At 39.4% G+C, this 20,499-nt stretch overlaps 1 protein-coding gene across 3 annotated transcripts in view; it reads left to right on the top strand.

The window, feature by feature from the left end:
- Positions 1-20,499, top strand: part of SMARCC1 (SWI/SNF related BAF chromatin remodeling complex subunit C1) — a 172,706-nt gene that overhangs the window by 8,732 nt on the left and 143,475 nt on the right. For all 3 annotated transcript variants that reach the window (XM_025884852.2, XM_025884851.2, XM_025884853.2), the window contains exon 2: positions 1,094-1,213. In XM_025884852.2, coding sequence (XP_025740637.1) covers positions 1,094-1,213 — 120 coding nt within the window. The remainder of the gene's footprint in view (positions 1-1,093; positions 1,214-20,499) is intronic.

The raw sequence follows: 20,499 nt of genomic DNA, 5'->3' as shown, positions 1-20,499 counted from the left end.
AGCAGGCGCCTGTGGAGCAGGGAGCCTGACCTGGGGCTTTATCCCAGGACCCTGGGATCATGACCTGAGCTGAAGGCCGACACTTAACCGACTGAGTCACCCAGGTGCCCCTAAAAAAATTTTTTTTATTGTAGTAAAAAAGTAACAATTTACCATCCTAACCATTTTTTTTTTAAGATTTTATTTATTTGACAGAGACACAGCAAGAGAGGGAACACAAGCAGGGGGAGAGGGAGAGGGAGAAGCAGGCTTCCCACTGAGCAGGGAGCCTGATGTGGGGCTCAATCCCAGGACCCTAGGATCATGACCTGAGCTGAAGGCAGACACTTAATGACTGAGCCACCCAGGTGCCCCCCCCCATCCTAACCATTTTTAAGTGCACATAAAAACAACCACTTTATTATATTCAAAACTTCTTGGCATAAAACAACCTTTTTTTTTTTTTTTAAGATTTTATTTATTTATTTGACAGAGACAGCGAGAGAGGGAACACAAGCAGGGAGAGTGTGAGAGGGAGAAGCAGGCTTCCCGCTGAGCAGGGAGCCTGACGTGGGGGTCGATCCCAGGACCCTGGGATCATGACCTGAGCTGAAGGCAGACACTTAACGACTGGGCCACCAGGTGCCCCAAGGATGGTATTGATTCAATAAAAGAAGGGCATACACCCTACTTCTTGATGAGAGGAGTGTCAGAGAAATTTGTAGGCCTGTTTTAAAAACAATACAGTTTGCTCTCTGGCCACAAGTTATTTATATTCATCCCATTTACAAAATACATTTGCTAATAGGTCTCATCTGATTATAGTATCAGCCTCAAGTTTGAGGTTCAGGATCTCACCATCTACTTTAGGTGCAGGTGCACACGAGATGACTTGGATTCATTGCTTGGGCATGATTTTTCTCCTGAGACCTGTTAACTTTCCCTCCCCACTGCACCCAGTATTTATTTTTCTAAGGTTCTTTATGGCAGAGACCATGGCTCAGACCTCTGCAAATCTGTCACCTGGCCAGTGCTTAGTAGGTAATAGGAAGTAAGCTACCATTGTCTTCTGCACGATTGTCCCAGGTTTTGAGTCCTCATCTTTATCTTGCAGTATGTTCATGCGGATGCTCCTACCAACAAAACACTGGCTGGGCTGGTGGTACAGCTTCTTCAGTTCCAGGAAGATGCCTTTGGGAAGCATGTCACCAACCCGGCCTTCACCAAACTCCCGGTAAGTACATCAACTTATTATAATAACACTGGGGAATCTGCAGGTTCTGTGCTCTCAAGGGCAGCCTACAGCTCTTTCCTTTATTGCTCCTATCCTGTAGAATAAACAAAAGAGCCTCAACTGAATTTTAGCTATAGATTATTATTGTTTTTTAAGTGTAGGAAGCTCCACTTTCAGGAGTCATTTAACATTTGCATGAAACATCACAACAGCTATTTATAGACTTAACTATGAACATTTTACTATGTTGTAGTTTCCTTGTAGTCTCTGCCATACCAGGTCTTCTCCATTCTTTCTCCTGATTCAATTCTTGTGGCTAGGATACTTTCTTTTGGAATTTTTATCTTGTGTTGGTAAGATTTTCTGAGCTTGTGTGAAAATATAATTCTGTTGTCCTTGCAAATGATACTTTGATAGTTTGGTTTGGTATATAAATACTGGATTATGCTTTTTTTCTTTTGAAATATGTAGGTTTTATTTTTTATTTTTAAGTTTGTTTATTTTTAGTAATCTCTACACCCAGCATAGGGCTTGAACTCACGACCTGGAGATCAGGAGTCGCATGTCTACCAACTGAGCCAGCCAGGTGCCCCTGGTTTTGTTCTTTCCTTAACATTTGATTTTGTAGAGAAAAATCTGATACTTGATTTTCCCCTTTTTTATACTGATCTTTGAAATTCAGAAATATGACTACTTACAAGTCATGATCTGATGACTCAGTAATATTTCTTTAGCTCAGGGAACATTCAGTCTATTAGTCTTCTTTCCCATCCTGTATTCCTTCATTTATATTTTTGAACTCTATTTGTACAAACATTAGACTTCTAGGAATTACTTGTAGCTTTTCTCATAATTTTTGGCTTCTGATTCTCTGATTTGGATTTTTGCAGTTTACAGTCTCATGTTTGCTGCTTCCACTGAATTTATAGGTAGACCTTTTTTTTTTAAATCTCAGAAGTTTCTGATTTGGGTTTTCTTATTTCATCACTGACCTTTTTGTTTTAACAATCCATTGCTCTCTCGGGTATAATTGAGAATAGGAGACAGTATACGTTTTTTTACTGATCTTGCAGTAAATATGTTTAGTTTGCTTATGGTATTTTTGCTGTCCAGACATTTTTATTTAGTCAGATACAGAATTGTTTTGTTTTGTTTTTGTTTTGTAATCTCTACCCCCAATGTGGGACTGGAACTTACGACCCTGAGATCAAGAGTCACACGCTGTACTACTGATGGAGCCAGCCAAGCGCCCATAGAATTGTGGTTTTTGAATCTTGTTAGGAAGCTTTCTTCACTTGTAGGTGAGGAAGGACTTTAGTCAGGTGTTCTTCTAGTACTTATATGGCTTCATTTTTTATACTTAATTCTCATCTATTTAGATTTTATCTTGGTGTTCAGTGTGAGCAATAGATCCAGTTTTATCTTTTTTCTTATGATTATCTGGTTATCCCAATGGTGTTTATTAAAAAGTGCTTCTTTCCCCCCAATGATACGAGCTCAGCAAGTATTAAGCATTTGGTTATTTATCAAATTCTGAGACTTTAAAGAGCAATACGGTGTATTGTTTGTCCTCAGGGGCTGCATACTCTAGTGAGCTGAATGAATAGAGCCTTGGAGTTTCCTGGTGATCCTGGTGAGGAAGTGTCTTCCAGGGGAAGGGGCATTTGAATTTGAGACTTGAAAGTTGAGTATGAGTTTTTCAGGGAAATGCTGAAGGATTGGATTTTCAGGCAATGATAGCAACATGTAAAAGCATAAAGGCCTGAGAAAATGTGGTACTTGAAGGTAGTTGTGACAGTTCAACAAGATTAGAACTGAGGACAAATAGGCAGAGAAGTGGGCTAGAGTCAGTTGTAATAGGCCAAGTTTACTGTGCTAGATGTGTGTCCTTTATCTCATAAGTGATGGGGAACCATAACAAGGGAGAGAGTAGTAGGTGGCTTAGTTGATTTTGGGTTTTAGAATAACCCCACAAGCTTCAGTGTGAAGAATGGATTAGAAGCTGTTGAGATTGGAGGCTTTGAAAACTCTTCATGAAGAAACTGCTCTCGTAATCCACTGTTATGGTACCTTGTGGAGGAAACAGTGGATTGATTGATTTTTATTTATTTGAGAGAAAGCAAGAGTGCGCGTGAGAGAACACAAGCGGGGGGCGGGAACAGCAGGTAGAGGGAGAAGCAGACTCTCCGCTGAGCAGGGAGCCTGATGCGGGACTCGATCCCAGGGCTCTGGGGCCATGACCTGAGCTGAAGGCAGACACTCAACCAACTGAGCCACCCAGGCGCCCCAGAAGCAGTAGATTTAAAGACAGAAAGGAACTCAGAGTTTAAGGGGGCAGAACTTGGTAATATCTTGGGGGGGCAGTATAGGGGCTGGAAAGAGAAAGAATTTACTAGGAGGACTACACTGAGCAATCAGATACCATTAGCACGAAGGGGAAAGCCAGAGTAAAAGCAGGTGTCTGGGGAGAGGTACTCAGTTTAGCCTAACTGTGTTATGGTTGGTTCTCTGATAGGCACCTCAGGTTTAGAAATCTTGTGGGTACGAGGAAATGAGATCTGGAGTTTAGAGTACAGGTTGAATTAGAAAAGATTTGGGAGTTACTGTGTACTGGATGAATTCACAGTTGTGGAGCAAGATCATTCCTTCTCTTTGGATTTGCTCTTTAACTTTATCCTTTTAAAACACCTAGTTTTTAATGTGTGATTTATGTTGTATATGTGTAATATATTAGCAGCGTAGTAAGTACCTGTATATAATTTATGAATAAATTTTTAGATATTGGAGGGACATGTCTATTTTGTACTAATGGGAATTACTCAACTGGATGATCAACTTCATTTTCTTAGCCGTGTGACTAATTGAGGTTCTGGGGTAACTTTTGTAAGTTTAAAATTAATTCAAAGTAAAAATTTTGCAAGAATAAGGCAAAGAACTTTCATTTTCCCTTTATTCAGAATCCCCGATTGTTAACATTTTAGTACATTTGCTTTATCACTCTTTTTCTCTGTGTGTGTGTGTTTTCTGAATCATTTGTGAGCTCCGTGTTCCTTTACCACTAATTACATGGGTTTACTTCTCATTCCTGTATATTATGAAGCAGATTAGAATTACTAATTAGGAACTGGTTGAAGTTATCATGTAAAACACTGTAACATAATACATATAGATTGTATTGTATTAAGTATAACATTAATATTTAGAAATTTACAGATAACATTACATGAAGTATTTTCTATTATGTGATTCACATTATGTTGGTATTTCTAATTAGGATTGTATGAATGGTCTTAAAAAATAGTATGTACAAGAGTCCTTATTCATGGGATATTTAACTCTTGGGAACGAAAGCATTATTTTTTTCCAGATTTTAAAGATTAGGGAAGAATATTTTTAGGCAAAAGCCATAAATAAAAATAATTCATGGCTTAGTGCCAGTGGGACCAGATGTACTTTTCTTCCTCTTAAAATAGTGTTTAACATTTTCCCAGATGAATGCGATTGATGTAATGTGTAATGGTGTCAAGTAAAAGTGGATGAGAAAGACAGTTAATGAAGCAAAGAATGTTTTAGTGAAACGTGTCAGCTGTTTAACCTTAAACTTTTCTTTTTTTCTTTCTGAATAAATGGTACTGGTATAAGAGTTCACTATTTGGGCTGATTCTTTCTTTTTAATCAGAGTGGAACTTTATGTACTGACTTCCTAAGTCATGCCGGATATTAAACAGCTGGCTCAATGTAGGGTCTGTTCTATCTAATGCTAAAATGAGAAGTTAGGATTTAGGGAAAATTTGAAGGTTTATAAGACTAAAAATATGTTGTATAGGCAGGGACACCTGGCTGGCTCAGTCAGTAGAGCATGCGACTCTTACTCTCAGGGTTGTGAGTTGGAGCCCCACATTGGGCACTTAAAAAATAAAACGTTGCAGGGGTGCCTGGGTGGCTCAGTTGGTTAAGCGACTGCCTTCAGCTCAGGTCATGATCCTGGAGTCCCGGGATCGAGTCCCGCATTGGGCTCCCTCCTCAGCAGGGAGTCTGCTTCTCCCTCTGACCCTCTCATGCTCTCTCTCTCTATCTCATTCTCTCTTTCTCAAATAAATAAAATCTTAAAAAATATGTTGCATAGGCAAACAAAACATGAATCAAAACAGAAGAAAAAAGCGTTTTTACCTCCACCACAATTAAAAATTCTGTTTCTCTATAATCTCTTCAAGCCTCAGTGCATAACATTATTGTAATGATAGTGTAAAGTCAGTTTTGTATTCTGCCTTTTAAAATAGATCATAAGCAACTGTGTTTAAAAACAACAAAGCTCTAAGATCTAGAAGACTGCTAGAAGGTCTAGTCAGAGTCTATAAAGTAGCAGAAGATTTTTTTAAGTACGTTCATGAGATGTTCAAAATTTTCACTTACTGTTACACTTAAAAAATTAATCCTTTCATTTGCAACTATGACCTGACTACACCCTACTATTCCATAAATTTCGGAGTGGAGAGACTACCTTTGGGAACATGGGACGAGAAAGAAGATTCTAAGTGTTTTATATGTATTGGAAGTTAGTCCTTTAAGTTTGTAGCTTAGACCTCTGTCTCATGAAAGTGGAATGTAAGTAAGTGGCTGTTTAAGTAAGATGGTGGGGAACATTTACTCTGTGCTGCAATGATTTAGTTTCATTTTGCTTTTCTTTATATGGATCACCATGTTTGTATGAATCTCTATGGAGAATAGTGTAATTTTGCTTGTCTTTGAATTTTATAGGAATGGAATCCTAAGTATCTGTGTTGTGAGCCATGGAGGAAGTATTGTAACCATGAAAAGACACATTGAGCCAAAATGAGGGAGATAGTCCAGCTGAACTGTTCAGCCATGTACCTGTAGATAGTACAAATTACTGTAGATAAAAGGATAAGTCCGAGAAACTCTGGTCAGTTCTCTTCTTGCCCTTGTAATTCATCTGCAAGGGCAGTGAGCCTAGGTGATCTGGCATGACTGGTTAGAGCTCAGTGGGCTGCACAGTATGGGCTTTTAGGGTCTGGACTTGGATGCCAAGCAGAGGGCATGCTGGGCCAGGTGTTGATTAGGGCTCCAGAAAACTATAGGACCAGTGTTAATGGCAGGGCTGTAGTCCCATCTATACCATGTAGAGTCACAAGTAGAAACCTTAGTTCACTGGCATTGTATTCCTGATTTGTTTGGGTGATGTTTTATTTATTTTTTACCTGTTACCCCCCTTTTACTCCCCCCCATTTCCCTCTTTCTTTTCCCATAATGTTTCTCCCTCCAACTTTACTCATGTCTGATGGATGCATTATAAATGGTACATATTTAAAATTTGAGTTCAAGGTTTCAAGGTAATGACATTTCCATCATTCCCAAAAGTTTCCTTGTAATCCATCTCCCACCCCGGTCCCCTGGCACCATTGAGGCTACAGATTCATTTACAACTTCATGAAATTGATATAAATAGAACACACGGTATACATTTTTTGCCTCAGTTCTTTCACTCATCATAATGGATTTTGAGATGTACATCATCTGTGGTATTCCATGTGTTATTTTTCCTTTTTATTGTTGATTAGTATTCCAATGTATGGATAAACCACAATTCATTTATCCTTTACTGTTTGATGGGAATCTGGGTTGTTTCCAGCTTTCTTTCTTTTTTTTTTTAAGATTTTATTTATTTATTTGACAGAGAGACAACAGCGAAAAAAGGAACACAAGCAGGGGGAGTGGGAGAGGGAGAAGCAGGCTTCCTGCTGAGCAGGGAGCCTGATGTGGGGCTCGATCTCAGGACTCTGGGATCATGACCTGAGCTGAAGGCAGACGCTCAACAACTGAGCCACCCAGGTGCACCTGTTTCGAGCTTTCTGAGTAAAGCTGCTATCACTGTTAATGTACAAATCTTTTTGTGACATGTTTTCATTTCTCCTAGGTAAATAACCCAGGAGTGGAATGTTTGGGTCATAGGGTCGGTAGCATTTAACTTTAGAAGAAACTGCCAAACTGTTTTCTAAAGTGGTTGTATCATTTTACATACCATCTAGCAGTGTAGTGTCTGAGAGTTCCAGTTCCTTTGCATTCTTGTCAGCAGTTGGTATGATTAGTCTTCATAATTTTATCCATTTTGATAGGTATGTAGTGAAATCTCATACTTTTAATTTGTATTTTCATGATGACTGATGATGTTAAACATCTTTTTATGTGCTTATTGACCATTTGTGTTTTTTCTTTGTTTTTCAAACAAGTTTTTAATTTGGTCCCCACGACCACCCCACATTCAGAGATTTGCTAGAAGGACTTATGGAACTTAGCCTATACTTGTATTTGTAACTAAGATTTTTTTTAAGTTTATTTAAGTAATCTCTGCACCCAACCTGGGTCTGGAACTCCAAACCCTGAGATCAAGAGTTGCATGCTTTTCCAGCTGAGCCAGCTAGGCGCCCCATGTACTTATAACTAGGATTTGTTACAGCAACATACCAAATATACAAAGCCTAGTCACAAGGGGAAAAGACACAGGTGTAGCCTGGAGGAATCTACACTGCAGGCTTGTGTGTGCTCTCTTCCTTATATGAGGCATCACACAAAGTGCATTCTTCCCCAGCATTGAAGATGTAGTAGCATACGGGCAATATTTCTGCCCAGGGAAGCCTGTTAGAGTCTCATACCCAAGGATTTTATTGGGGGCTGATACCTTTTGTCAGCACATATTTAAACTTCCAGAGTCCCCTGAAGGAAAGCAGGTATTCATCATAAACCACATTGTTTGTTCAAATAGTCTAGGCTTAGTGAACCACCCTTCTTATCAGTTGACTAGGAATACTCTTAGAGGCAGATTCCCAGATGCTAGCCAAGGGCTAATTGGCAAGCAGGCCTTACTGAGGATAGTCATCTCAGGCCTGCTGTGTTAATTCTTTTCTGCACAGTTTTTTTTTTTAAATTAAATTTTAATAATTCTTTATATGTTTTACATATAGGTTCTTTGTAATATATATATTGCAACTATTTCCTCCCAGTTTGGTATTTGACTTTTTTTTTTTGAGAAATTTATTTATTTATTTGAGAGAGAGCATGAGAGGGGGGAGGGTCAGAGGGAGAAGCAGACTCCCTGCCAAGCAGGGAGCCTGATGTGGGACTTGATCCCGGGACTCCAGGATCATGACCTGAGCCGAAGGCAGTCGCTTAACCAACTGAGCCACCTAGGCGCCCCTTGACTTCTTGTTTTCTTATCAGTGTCTTCCCAAGAGCAAAAGTTTTGAATTTTGATGAAGTCCAATTTATTGATTTCTGTGATTTGTGCTGTGTTCAGAGAAACCTTTGCATACCCCAAAGTTACAGACTGTTTCCAGTATTTTTCTTCTAGAGATTTTATAGTTTCAGGTTTCATGTATTTCGGGTTAATTTTTATGTATAGTGTGAGGGTAAGGGCTGATGTTCTTTTTTTCAGTTATGGATATCTAGTTTTTTATTTTTATTTTTTTAATATTTTATTCATTTATTTGACAGAGTGACAGCTAGAGAGGGAACACAAGCAGGGGGAGTGGGAGAGGGAGAAGCGGGCTTCCCTCTGAGCAGGGAGCCCAATGCTGGGCTCGATTCCGGGACCCTGGGATCATGACCTGAGCCTAAGGCAGCCGCTTAACCAACTGAACCACCCAGGCGCTCCCAGTTCATTTTATTTTTTAAAAGATTTTACTTATTTGATAGGGAAACGCAAGAAGGGAAGGGGGAGAATCAGGCTCCCCGCTGAGCAAGGAGCCCGACGACGTGGGGCCTGATCCCTGGACTCCTGGATCATGACTTGAGCCAAGGGCCGAGTTAACCTGCTGAGCCATGCAGGCTCCCCATATCCAGTTATTTTAGAGCTACCATTTGTTGTAAAGATGTTCTTTCTTTGAATTGGCTTAGCACTTTAGTTGAAAATTAGTTGACCAGATGTGTTGTGGGTGTATATCTGGATTGTTTTTTCCTCTTGATTGAAATGTCCATTTTTTTGTTAATACCACATTTTTGATTACTATAACTTTATGATGAGTCCCCCCCCAGATATTTATGCTTTTAATTTCCTTTTCTTGCCACATTGCACTGGGTAGCATGTCTGACACAATACTGAATAGAAGTGGTTAAGACAGGGGGCTCCTGGCTGGCTCAGTTGGTAGAGCATGTGGCTCTTGATTTGGGGGTTGTGAGTTTGAGCCCCACATTAGGTGTAGAGATTACTAAAAAAAAAAATGTTTAAGACAGAAATTCTAACCTTATTCTTGTTAATGGAAAAACATTCAGTTTTGCACTATTAAATTTGATATTAGCTGTAGGTTTTTCATATGTGATCTTAATTCAGATTATGGAAGTCCCTACTATGGCTAGTTTGCTGAGAGCTTTTATTTCAAATGACTGTTGGATTTTTTTTTTTTAAGAATTTATTTATTTATGTATTTGAGAGAGAGAATGTGAGAGAGTGAGCATGAGACAGGGGAAGGTCAGAGGGAGAAGCAGACTCCCCACTGAGCAGGGAGCCTGATGCGGGACTTGATCCCGGGACTCCAGGATCATGACCCCAGCTGAAGGCAGTCGCTTAACGACTGAGCCACCCAGGCGCGCTGACTGTTGGATTTTATCATATGCTTTTTGTGCATCTTTTGAGATGATCAAGAGGTTTTTCTTTTATTCTGTTAATATGGTGAGCTTCATTCATTACCTCATTTTCAGTTCATCTACCTGGTATTCCAGGATAAACCCTATTTGATCATGATACATTATCCTTTTTACATGTAATGGGGCTTAATTTGCTGTATAAAAGTTTTCTTAAGTATTTGATAGAATTCACTAGTGAAATAATTTGGGCTTAGAGTTTTCTTTTGGTGGAGTTTTGTTTTTTTTTTTTAAAGATTTTATTTATTTATTTGAGAGAGAGAGAGAGAAACAGCATGAGAGGGGAGAAGGTCAGAGGGAGAAGCAGGCTCCCCGCCGAGCAGGGCGCCCGATGTGGGACTCGATCCCAGGACTCCGGGATCATGACCTGAGCCGAAGGCAGTTGCTTAACCAACTGAGCCACCCAGGCGCCCTTGGGGGAGGTTTTAATAACTGATTCAATTTCCTCAATAGATACAGGGTTTAGATTCTGTTTCTTTTGTCAGTTTTGGTGATTTGGATTTTTCAAGAAATTTTTCAGTTTCACTTAAATTGAAGTTAAAATAAAGTTCATGTTATGCTGTTAATCCTTTTTAGAGCCGTTTTAGGTTCATAGCAAAATTGAGTAGAAGGTACAGAGGTTTCCCTTATACCCCTTGCCCTGACATATGGGGCATAATCTCCCCTCTTATGGAAATCCTGTGCCATATTTGTTACAGTTGACAAACTTACACTGACACATCATTATCATCCAAAGTCCATAGTTTACATAGGGTTCACTTTTGGTGTTGTACATTCTGTAGGTTTTGTCAAATGTATAATGATGTGTATCCACCATTACAGTATGACATGGGACAATTTCACTGTCCTGAAAATCCTCTGTGCTCTGCCTATGCATTCCTTTCTCCCTCAGTAACCTCTGACAACCATAGATCTTTTACTATTCATAGTTTTGCCTTTTCCTAAGTGTCATATAATTGGAATATATAGTATGTAGTCTTTTTAGGTTGTCTACTTTCACTTAGTAATATGCACTTAAAGTTACTCCATGTCTTTTCATTGCTTGCTAGCCCATTTTTCTTAGCACTGAATAACATTCCATTCCTTACCAGCATTTGATATTGTCAGTGTTCTGGATTTTGACTCTTCTAATAGGTGTGTAGTGGTACCTCGTTTTAATGTGCATTTCCCTGATTACATATGATATGGAGCCTCTTTTCATCTCTTTCTTTTTTTATTTTTTTAAGATTTTATTTTAAAGATTTTATTTATTTGAGAGAGAGAGCATGAGCAGGGGTGGGGGGGAGGGGCAAAGGCAGAGGGAGAAGCGATGCGGCGCTCAGTCCCAGGACCCCCGAGATCATGACCTGAGCCGAAGGCAGATGCTTAACCCACTAAGCCACCTAGGCACCCCTTAAAGATTTACTTTTAAGTAATCTATACACCCAGTGTGGGGCTCGGACTGACAACCCTGAGATCGAGAGCCGCACTCTTAACCATCTGAGCCGGCCAGGCACCCCATCTCTTTCATTTTTGCAGGGCTGTTTTGCAGGATACAAACTTTGACAAGTTATTTTACTTTCAGCACTTTACCTGTATCTTATTATTCTGGCCTCCATGGTTTCTGAATAGAAATTGGGTGTTAAATGTTATTTAGAGTTCCTTGTATATGATGAGTCACTTCTCTATCCCTGTGTTTTATTTATTTTTATTTTTTTTAAAGATTTTTTTTATTTATTTGACAGACAGAGACACAGCGAGAGAGGGAACACAAGCAGGGGGAGTGGGAGAGGGAGAAGCAGGCTTCCCGCTGAGTAGGGAGCCCGATGCTGGGCTGGATCCCAGGACCCTGAGATCATGACCTAAGCCCAAGGCAGATGCTTAACGACAGAGGCACCCAGGCGCCCCCTCCCTGCATTTTATTTTATTTTTATTTATTTATTTTTTAAAAAGATTTTATTTATTTGAGAGAGAGAATGAGAGAGCGGGAGCATGAGAGGGGGGAGGGTCAGAGGGAGAAGCAGACTCCCCGCTGACAGCAGGGATCCCGATGGGGCACTCGATCCCGGGACTCCAGGATCACGCCCTGAGCCGAAGGCAGTCGCTCAACCAACTGAGCCACCCAGGCACCCCTCCCTCCCTGCATTTTAGATCCTTTTTCTTTTGACAGTTTGAATATAAAGTGTCTTGGCATGGAGAAAGGAATGAAAAGGCAGAGCACAGAGGATATTCAGGACAGTGAAACTGTCCTGTGTCATACTATAATGGTGGATATACGTCATTATACTTTTGACAAAACCTATAGAATGTACAACACCAAAAGTGAACCCTAATGTAAACTATGGACTTTGGATGATAATGATGTGTTTGAGTTCATCCAGCTTGGAGGTTGTTGAACTTCATGGATGTATAAATTCACGTTCTTCATAAAATTTGGGAAGTTTTGGCCATAATTTTTTCATAGATTTGGTGTTCTTTTCTCTCTTTTGGGCCTCTCATAATGTGTATATTGGTAAATTTGATGGTGTTCCATAGGTCCCTTACACTGTGTTCATTTTTCTTTCCTCTGGGATAGTTTCTGTCAATTCTTTTTCCCCTCTAAATGGGCCATACTTTCTTAGTTCTTTGTATGCTGTGTAATTTTTTTTTTTTTTGTAAAAAACAGGGCAGTTTGCGTGTAGTAATGTGCTAATAACACAATAATAAATGCTAATAATAAATAAGTTAGATTCTCTGCCATGCCCAGGGTTTGCTGTTGTTGCTTGATGAAGGCTGCAGACATTTGTTTGCTGAATTTTACAGAGTGCATTTGTAAAGACTATATTCTTTGTCAGTATTGTCATTGATGTTTCTGTGCTGTTATTCTTCATGGCCAGCCAGTTATCTTTCAGAGATTTCCAATTTTACTTTTGTTAGAAGATGTTTTGTGTATTATATCAGCATTTTTAGTTCTTTTTCAGCAGGACGATTCTGGATACTTAGCCCAGTATATTTTCTGTAATGATTTAAGCATTTTAGGTTATGGAGATCAGAGATAAAGTATAGGTCTCTTTGATCTGACTTGAATCAGAAGTCTTGAGAGAGTTTAAAAGCCATTGATTTTGCTAAAATAAAGCTCATTCATTTTTTTTTTAAGATTTTATTTATTTGACAGGGAGAGAGAGAAAGTACATAAGCACAGGGAGCAAGAGAGGGAGAAGCAGGCTTCCTGCCTAGCAGGGAACCTCGCCCGACGTGAGGCTCCATCTCAGGACCCTGAGATCATGACCCGAGCTGAAGGCAGACGCTTAACCTACTGAGCCACCCAGGCGCCCCTCATTCATTTCTTAAATTGAAATAATGTAACATAAGGAATCACCTCAGATCACTTTCTGGAACCAGGTGTTATGAAAGAGCCCTGGGCTTAGGAGTTAACTAGCTATGTCCTAGTACTCTGTGACCTTGGGGTACTTCCACCTGTACTACTACTTCTGGGAAAGTGTTTCTTACTCTACAGACACTATGATGTAGCTGTGAGAATCACAAGATGTGTGATAATGAAAGCTCTTTGAGAAATTAAAAGTGGTATATAGTACTTAACAGCATGAAAAATAGATTTTGCTAGCTTGTTCTAGCAGAAGTTTTCTTGGTAAAAGTAAAAATGTAGATCTAATGGAGACATACTGTTTGAACGTTTGTTATACTAGTTTGCCATCACCTCCAGGTCTTAAGGAAGGACCCCAAAGAGCTAGGTCTTTTGTTTCAACTCAACTCATATCTGAGACAGTGTATTTTATGTAAACCTGAGGACTAACAAAATGTTGCAGTGCCCTTTGAATTGAAGCCAAATTTTATCAATTAAATATTGCCTTTGTTGTGATGTTGGTAACTGTCTCAAAGATAGGAAGAGTGAAAGGTTGTTAATGAAGTTAGCTGGAGAACTGAACAATACTTTGCGAAATTGATCTTTTCTTAAAATACCAAGGGCGCCTGGGTGGCTCAGTCGTTAAGCATCTGCCTTCGGCTTGGGTCATGATCCCAGGACCCTGGGTGGCTCAGTCGATGTGAATCGAGTCCCACATCGGGCTCTCTCCTCGGCGGGAGGCCTGCTTCTCCCTTTCCCACTCCCCCTGCTTGTGTTCCTGCTCTCACTGTCTCTCTCTCTCAAATAAATAAATAAAGTCTTTAAAAAAAAATCAAAATGTAAAAGTGCTGGCTTATTTTAAAGCAATGATCAGAACTTGGTGAAGTTATTACTTCTCAAAAGGAGGTACATTGTGATGGGTACGCCTATTTTCAGGGACGTTCATTAAATTTTTTGGAATTTATTTTCAAACTGTCACAGGAACTTAATACATTTTAATATATAACCTTGGAATGCATGTAAATACTTTGAAGGTAAAATTTATTGTCAAAGCCATTTCTACAAATGAGGCTGTGTATTTGGACTTGGTAGTATTATTTTGGGACATTTTAGATGAGTCACAGTCCATAGGCTATCTCTCCCTGACACTTTGGAATTTCTATCCAGTAAGTGTGACTGACTTCATGGCAGAGATTCTCATGAACTTGGTCAGTCTGGTGTAATGGAAAGAATATGAGTTCAAGGACTGTCACTTTGGCAATCACTTTTCTTCATTTGATTTAGTAAACTATGCTGTGTGGTAAATAGTTTTAGGGAGAAGGAAGTTGATAAGAAGAGGCATATAATTATCAGAAAAAGGAGTTGGACCTGATTATTGGTTTTATAATTGTTCCTTGCAGAGCACCTGAGTGACTGAGGGAACAGAGGAATAAATGGGGAGGTCTAAGAGGAATCTGTTGTTTTCAAGTTTTTCACTTTGAACGGTTTTTCCTGATAGACTTCTTTTTGAGCTTTCTGCTCCTGAAAGAGCTCTTTGGCAAAGAAACATTAGAAAACTGTTGGATTCGGTGAACATGATGATTCCTCCAACTTTGGGTTTTTATGATGTGTATCTGAGAATAGTATTGTTCTGCTAAGATCATACAAAATTCTAGGACTTTTTGGAATGGAGAAGGGTGAGAGCCAAGATTAGCATGTAGCTCTAAGAAGCAAGAACAAAAGGACTTTTGAGGATAAATTACCAGTCTGTCACTACAGTGACTGCACTCTTGAAGTCACTTGAGAAGTTCTGGGTGTTCAGGAGATCCAATCTAGCAGGGAGGTGGTGGCTGTAGAGACTTCAGACTGCATGCAGCATGGCTCTCCTTTAAATTCAGGAAATTTAACGTTGACAGACAATACTGTTATTTTCTATATAATCAGTCTTCACATTTCAACAAATTGTCACAAGAATGTGTCCTCTTTAAGATCCAAATCAGGATTGCAGATTTTATGTAGTTATGTCTCTTTAGTTTTAATTTGAAATAGTTCATCCTGTCTTTGTCATTCATGACTTAAATTTTTGAAGCATATAGGCAAGCATATTTGTAAAATTCTACCATGTTATTACTTGGAGTTGAAATTTCTTCATTCTGATTGCTGTTTAAGGGGTTGGTAAATTTTTTCTTAAAGGGGCAGATGGTAAATATTTTAGGCTTGCAAGCCATACAGACTTTGTCACAACTAATCAGTCTTTTGTAGCGTAAAAGCAGCCGAAGATAATATCTAAATGAGTAGGTGTGACTGTGTTCAAATAAAAATTTATTTGAAAAATGGGCAGCATTGTCATTTCTTGCTATATAGTATTCCATTGTGGGACTATTCCACAATTTATCCATTCTGCCATTGATTGGCTTTTAGGGTAATTTGCAGTTTAGAGCTATTACAAATATTGCTGCTGTGAATATTTTTGTATGTATATGTCTTTTGGTAAATGTACATATTTCCTTTTTTTTTTTTTAAAGATTTTATTTACTTGACAGAGACAGAGAGGGAATACAAGCAGGGGGAGTAGGAGAGGGAGAAGCAGGCTTCCCGGTGAGCAGGGAGCCTGATGCAGGGCTCGGTCCTGGGATCATGACCTGAGCCGAAGGCAGACGCTTAACGACTGAGCCACCCAGGCGCCCCTAAAAGTACATATTTCTGTTATATTCCTAGGAATGTAATTGCTGGGTCATGGGGTGTGCATACTCGGCTTTGGTAGATACTGCTAATCTTCCAGAGCAATTTTTCCAATTTATACTCCCACAGGCAATGTACAAGGGTTCTAATTCTTTACTTTCTCACCGATGCTTGGACATTCTCTTTTCTTTTCTTTTCTTTTTTTTTTTTAAAGATTTTATTTATTTATTTGACAGAGAGAGACACAGCGAGAGAGGGAACAAAGCAGGGGGACTGGGAGAGGGAGAAGCAGGCTTCCTGCTAAGCAGGAGCCCGACGCGGGGCTCGATCCCAGGACCCTGGGATCATGACCTGAGCCGAAGGCAGACACTTAATGACTGAGCCACCCAGGCGCCCCGGACATTTTCTTATTTTAGTTTTTTTTTTTTTTTTTAAGATTCCTTCATTTTAGTTTTTTTTTATCAAAAGATTTATTTGTTTTAGAGATAGAGCCTGAGTGGGGGGGAGGGGCAGAGGGAGAGAGAGAGAACCTTAAGCAGACTCCCTGCTTAGTGGAACCTGGCGTGGGGCTTGATCTCATGACCCATGAGATGATGACCTGAGCTGAAATCATGAGTCGGACGCTAACTGATTGAGCCACCCAGGTGCCCTCTTATTTTAGTTTTTGGGTGGATTTGTGGATTTGCCTTTTCTTTAGTTGCTGATGACTGGTGAAGTTGAGCACCCTTTTGTATTTATTGACTATTTGGCTATATTCTCTTTGTTGAAGTGAAGTTCAAATCTTTTGCCCATTTTTTTTAATCCAGTCATTTATCTTTCTCATTTAAAAAAAAGTTAATTCCATAACATACAGTGTTACATTAGTTTCCAGTGCACAATACAGTGATTCGACAATTCTGTACATTACTCAGTGCTCATCATGATAAATGTATTCCTTAATCCCATCACCTATTTCACACATCCTCCCTACCTACCTCCACTCTAGTCACCATCAGTTTGTTCTCTATATTAAGAGTCTGTTTCTTGGCTTGTCTCTATCTTTTTTCCCTTTGTTTTATTTCTTAAATTCCACATATGAGTGAAATGGAATTACTGGACCATATGGTAGTTCTAACTTTTTGAGGAATCTCCATACTGTTTTTTACAGTGGCTGTACCAGTTTGCATTCCCATCAAGAGTGGGGAATGTTTCTTTCTTCTTTTTAAAGGAGTTTTTCTTACATGTTTTGGTTATGGGTCCTGTGTCAGACGTATTTATGGCAAATATCCTCTTGTAGCTTATCTTTTTATTCTCATGATGATGTCTTTTGATGAACAGAGGTTCTTAATCATAATATAGTGCAAGGATCAGTTAACTTTTTCCGTAAAAGGCCAAGTGGTAAATGGTTTTATCTGTAACGTCTGTAAAAGGTCAGAGAGTAAATACGTAGTCTCTGCTGTAGCTTCTCATCTTTGCTGTTGTGTGAACGTAGCTTCAGACAATGAGCATGGATTTTTTTTTCCAGTAAAACTTTACTTACATTAACAGCAGGCTTGATTTGGCCCGTGGGCCACAGTTTGCCAATCGCTGACATAGAATAATCTATAAGATTTTTTTTATGCTTAATATTTTTATGCCCTTTGCCTAGTCCAAAGTCATCAATATATTCTGTTGTGTTTTTCATAGAAGCTTTATTGTTTTATGTTTCACCTTTATAACTATAATCCATCTGGAATTGATCTTTGTGTATTACATGAGGTAGGGGTCAGCATTCCTTTTTTTTTTTTTAATGTGCATCTCCAGCTGTGGCTCATAGGTTTTGATGTATGTAGTTCTAAAGTATTTTCTAATTTCTGTTTTGACTTCTGTTTTGACCCTTGCATTATTTCAAAAGGTGATTGGAATGATTTTTTTTCTTATTATAAATTTTGAAATTTATTATATTAAGAACATATTTTAATATTTTTTGTAACTTGTTCAGATTATTGGTGTTGAGAAATCCATTAGTCCGGCTGTTTGGTTTTTTTAGGTACTCACTTTCCTTTGGGTTGCTTTTAAGATCTCTGTCTTTGCTGTTATGCAGTTGTACAATAGTGTGTCTAGGCGTAGCTTCTATTATGTATTTTTAATATATTCCTCAGAACTTATATGTTTCTTGGGGGTCTGGGTGGCTCAGTCAGTTAAGTGTCTGACTCTTGATTTCGGCTCAGGACGTGATCTCAGCATCCTGCGATTGAGCCCCTACACTGGGCTCGATGCTCAGTAGGGAGTTGGTGTGAGGATTTTCTCTCTCCCTATCCCTCTGCCCCTCCCCCTGCTCTAGCTCTCTCTCTCTGTCTCAAATAAATAAATCTTAAAAAAATAAAAAAAGAACTGATATGTTTCTTGAAGCTAGGGATTTAAATCCTTCACAATTTCTTTCTTTTTTTCCTCAAAGATTTTATTTATTTATTTGACAGAGAGAGATACAGCGAGAGAGGGAACACAAGCAGGGGGAGTGGGAGAGGGAGAAGCAGGCTTCCTGTGGAGCAGGGAGCCCGATGTGGGGCTGGATCCCAGGACTCCGGGATCATGACCTGAGCTGAAGGCAGATGCCTAATGACTGAGCCACCCAGACGCCCCTCCTTCACAATTTCTAATCCTTCACAAATAAGTTTTAAACTTTTCTACGTGTAGTTGTCTAATCTGCTATATAACCTGATAGTTGTGCTTTTATTGAGTGGTACATGTGCTAGGAGTTACATGTATATATTTTTCAAATCTTTCTCTTTAGTGTCTTTATTTATTTATTTTTAAAATTTTATTTATTAATTTGACAGAGAGATAGCACAAGTAGGCAGAATGGCCAGTGAGGGAGAGGGAGAAGCAGGCTCTCTGCGGAGCAGGGAGCCCGACGTGGGGCTCGATCCCAGGACCCCGGGATCATGACCTGAGCCGAAGGCAGACACTTAATGACTGAGCCACCCACGTGCCCCATTTTATATATTCTAATTGTACAAGTCCTATCGTAATTTTTTCTTTTATCTGAAATGTTAGGATTCTTCTGTTTGTTTTTTCTGTTGACTTAAGGAAACAAAACATAATTAAGATTTCTGTGTATTTGAATTTTGGAATGTCAGCACTTCCTTCAGTGGAATTTTACCTGGGAATCCTATTGGCCTGGGCTGAGAATTTGCTCTTTAAGGCACTCCAGAGGACCTGCTAAATTTAGGACCAGATTCTTACGTGAATTTGTCATGGGGTTCCTGACTGAGTGGTTAGTTAAGTTCCAAACTCAAATTATCTTGAGATGGAAGCTTGTTATCGTCTTTGCTGGCAGGTATTTTTTTCTAGCTCATCCTTTCCCTACTGGTGCGGCCTGTTGATGGCCCTGGCTCTCCCTGCGTGTGTGGTGGGTGATAGCCTTAGTTCTGACGTCTTCCCTTGCTTAGGTCTGTGTGTTCATCCTGTCCTGCACCGACAGTGAAGCCCTAGCCTTTATCTTATCAACGTTGTCATTACTCGCCTGTTGAGTCTCATTATCCCCACCCCATGTCACCCTAGCGTGGTTATTTATTTATTTTTTTTACCTCAGAAGATTGCCACTTTGACTTTTAGTTTGATTTTTTTTCTTCTTTGATTTTTGTACCTAGGGATTTGCTTTCTTCCTAGAAATCCAGTTGTCCATTTAAAATAACGTCTGTTCTCTTTTGTTCAACATACATTTGAAGTGGTGGGGTTTTTTGGTTATTCAGCCTGTCATATTGCTGTAGCCATTAACACTTTTTCATCTGTAAAATGGCATGAAAAGAGTCAACTTTGTAGGATTGTTGAGTAAATGAGGTACATTATTCTCAGCTAAGATGCCAACACTACAAAATTGCCACAACTTGTGCATTTTTTCAGATAAATAGCAAGTTGTCCGTGATGTATATACAGTGCCTCATGGTAAATTTAAATTCTCAGTAATTGGTAGCAATGATAATACTTTTTGTTCTCCCTAAGAATAAGAGTACTACAGCAGTTACTAGCTATGATTAGAGGTGCTATTTATAAGACTGTTACAGTTTTTCTTATTAATAACATTGGGAAAAATTTCTAGAACGCACTGTCTGAACTCCAAAAGCAGTTAAAGTACACAGAGAAATATATGGAATATTTGATTGTGTTATTTTGTGAGGTAAAAGGGTTCTGGAGTCTAAGTGATGTGTCTTTTTTCCCACAACTTTTCAAGATGTGAAGATGACATTGTGATTTTCTCTGAACTTTCTTGGTGTCCTGGACATTCTCTGTTTCTGTACCTTTATTCACTTTTTCATGTTTACTTTCTTGCACCATCATATTGATTAATAGACCAGAACACGGCATTATAGATGTGTATGTTCTACGTACACAAGTATATATCCTCCTTTTTTCCAGTTAAGACAAATTGCCTTTAATAAATAAGCCAAAGAGGGGTGCCTGGGTGGCTCAGTCGTTAAGCCTCTGCCTTCGGCTCAGGTCATGATCCCGGGGTCCTGGGATCGAGCCCCGTGTCGGACTCCCTGCTTGGTGGGAAGCGTGCTTCTCCCTCTCCCACTCCCCCTGCTTGTGTTCCCTCTCTGGCTGTGTCTCTCTGTCAAATAAATAAGTAAAATCTTAAAAAAAAAAAAAAAGCCAAAGAAATAAATAAGCCCACAACTGCACAAAT

The sequence above is a fragment of the Callorhinus ursinus genome, unplaced genomic scaffold (assembly GCF_003265705.2).
Source record: "Callorhinus ursinus isolate GAN/ISIS: 27379988/994484 unplaced genomic scaffold, GSC_fseal_2.0 scaffold15, whole genome shotgun sequence".
In the NCBI taxonomy this organism is placed as follows: domain Eukaryota; kingdom Metazoa; phylum Chordata; class Mammalia; order Carnivora; family Otariidae; genus Callorhinus; species Callorhinus ursinus.
This window is presented reverse-complemented; position numbering and strand designations above follow the sequence as displayed.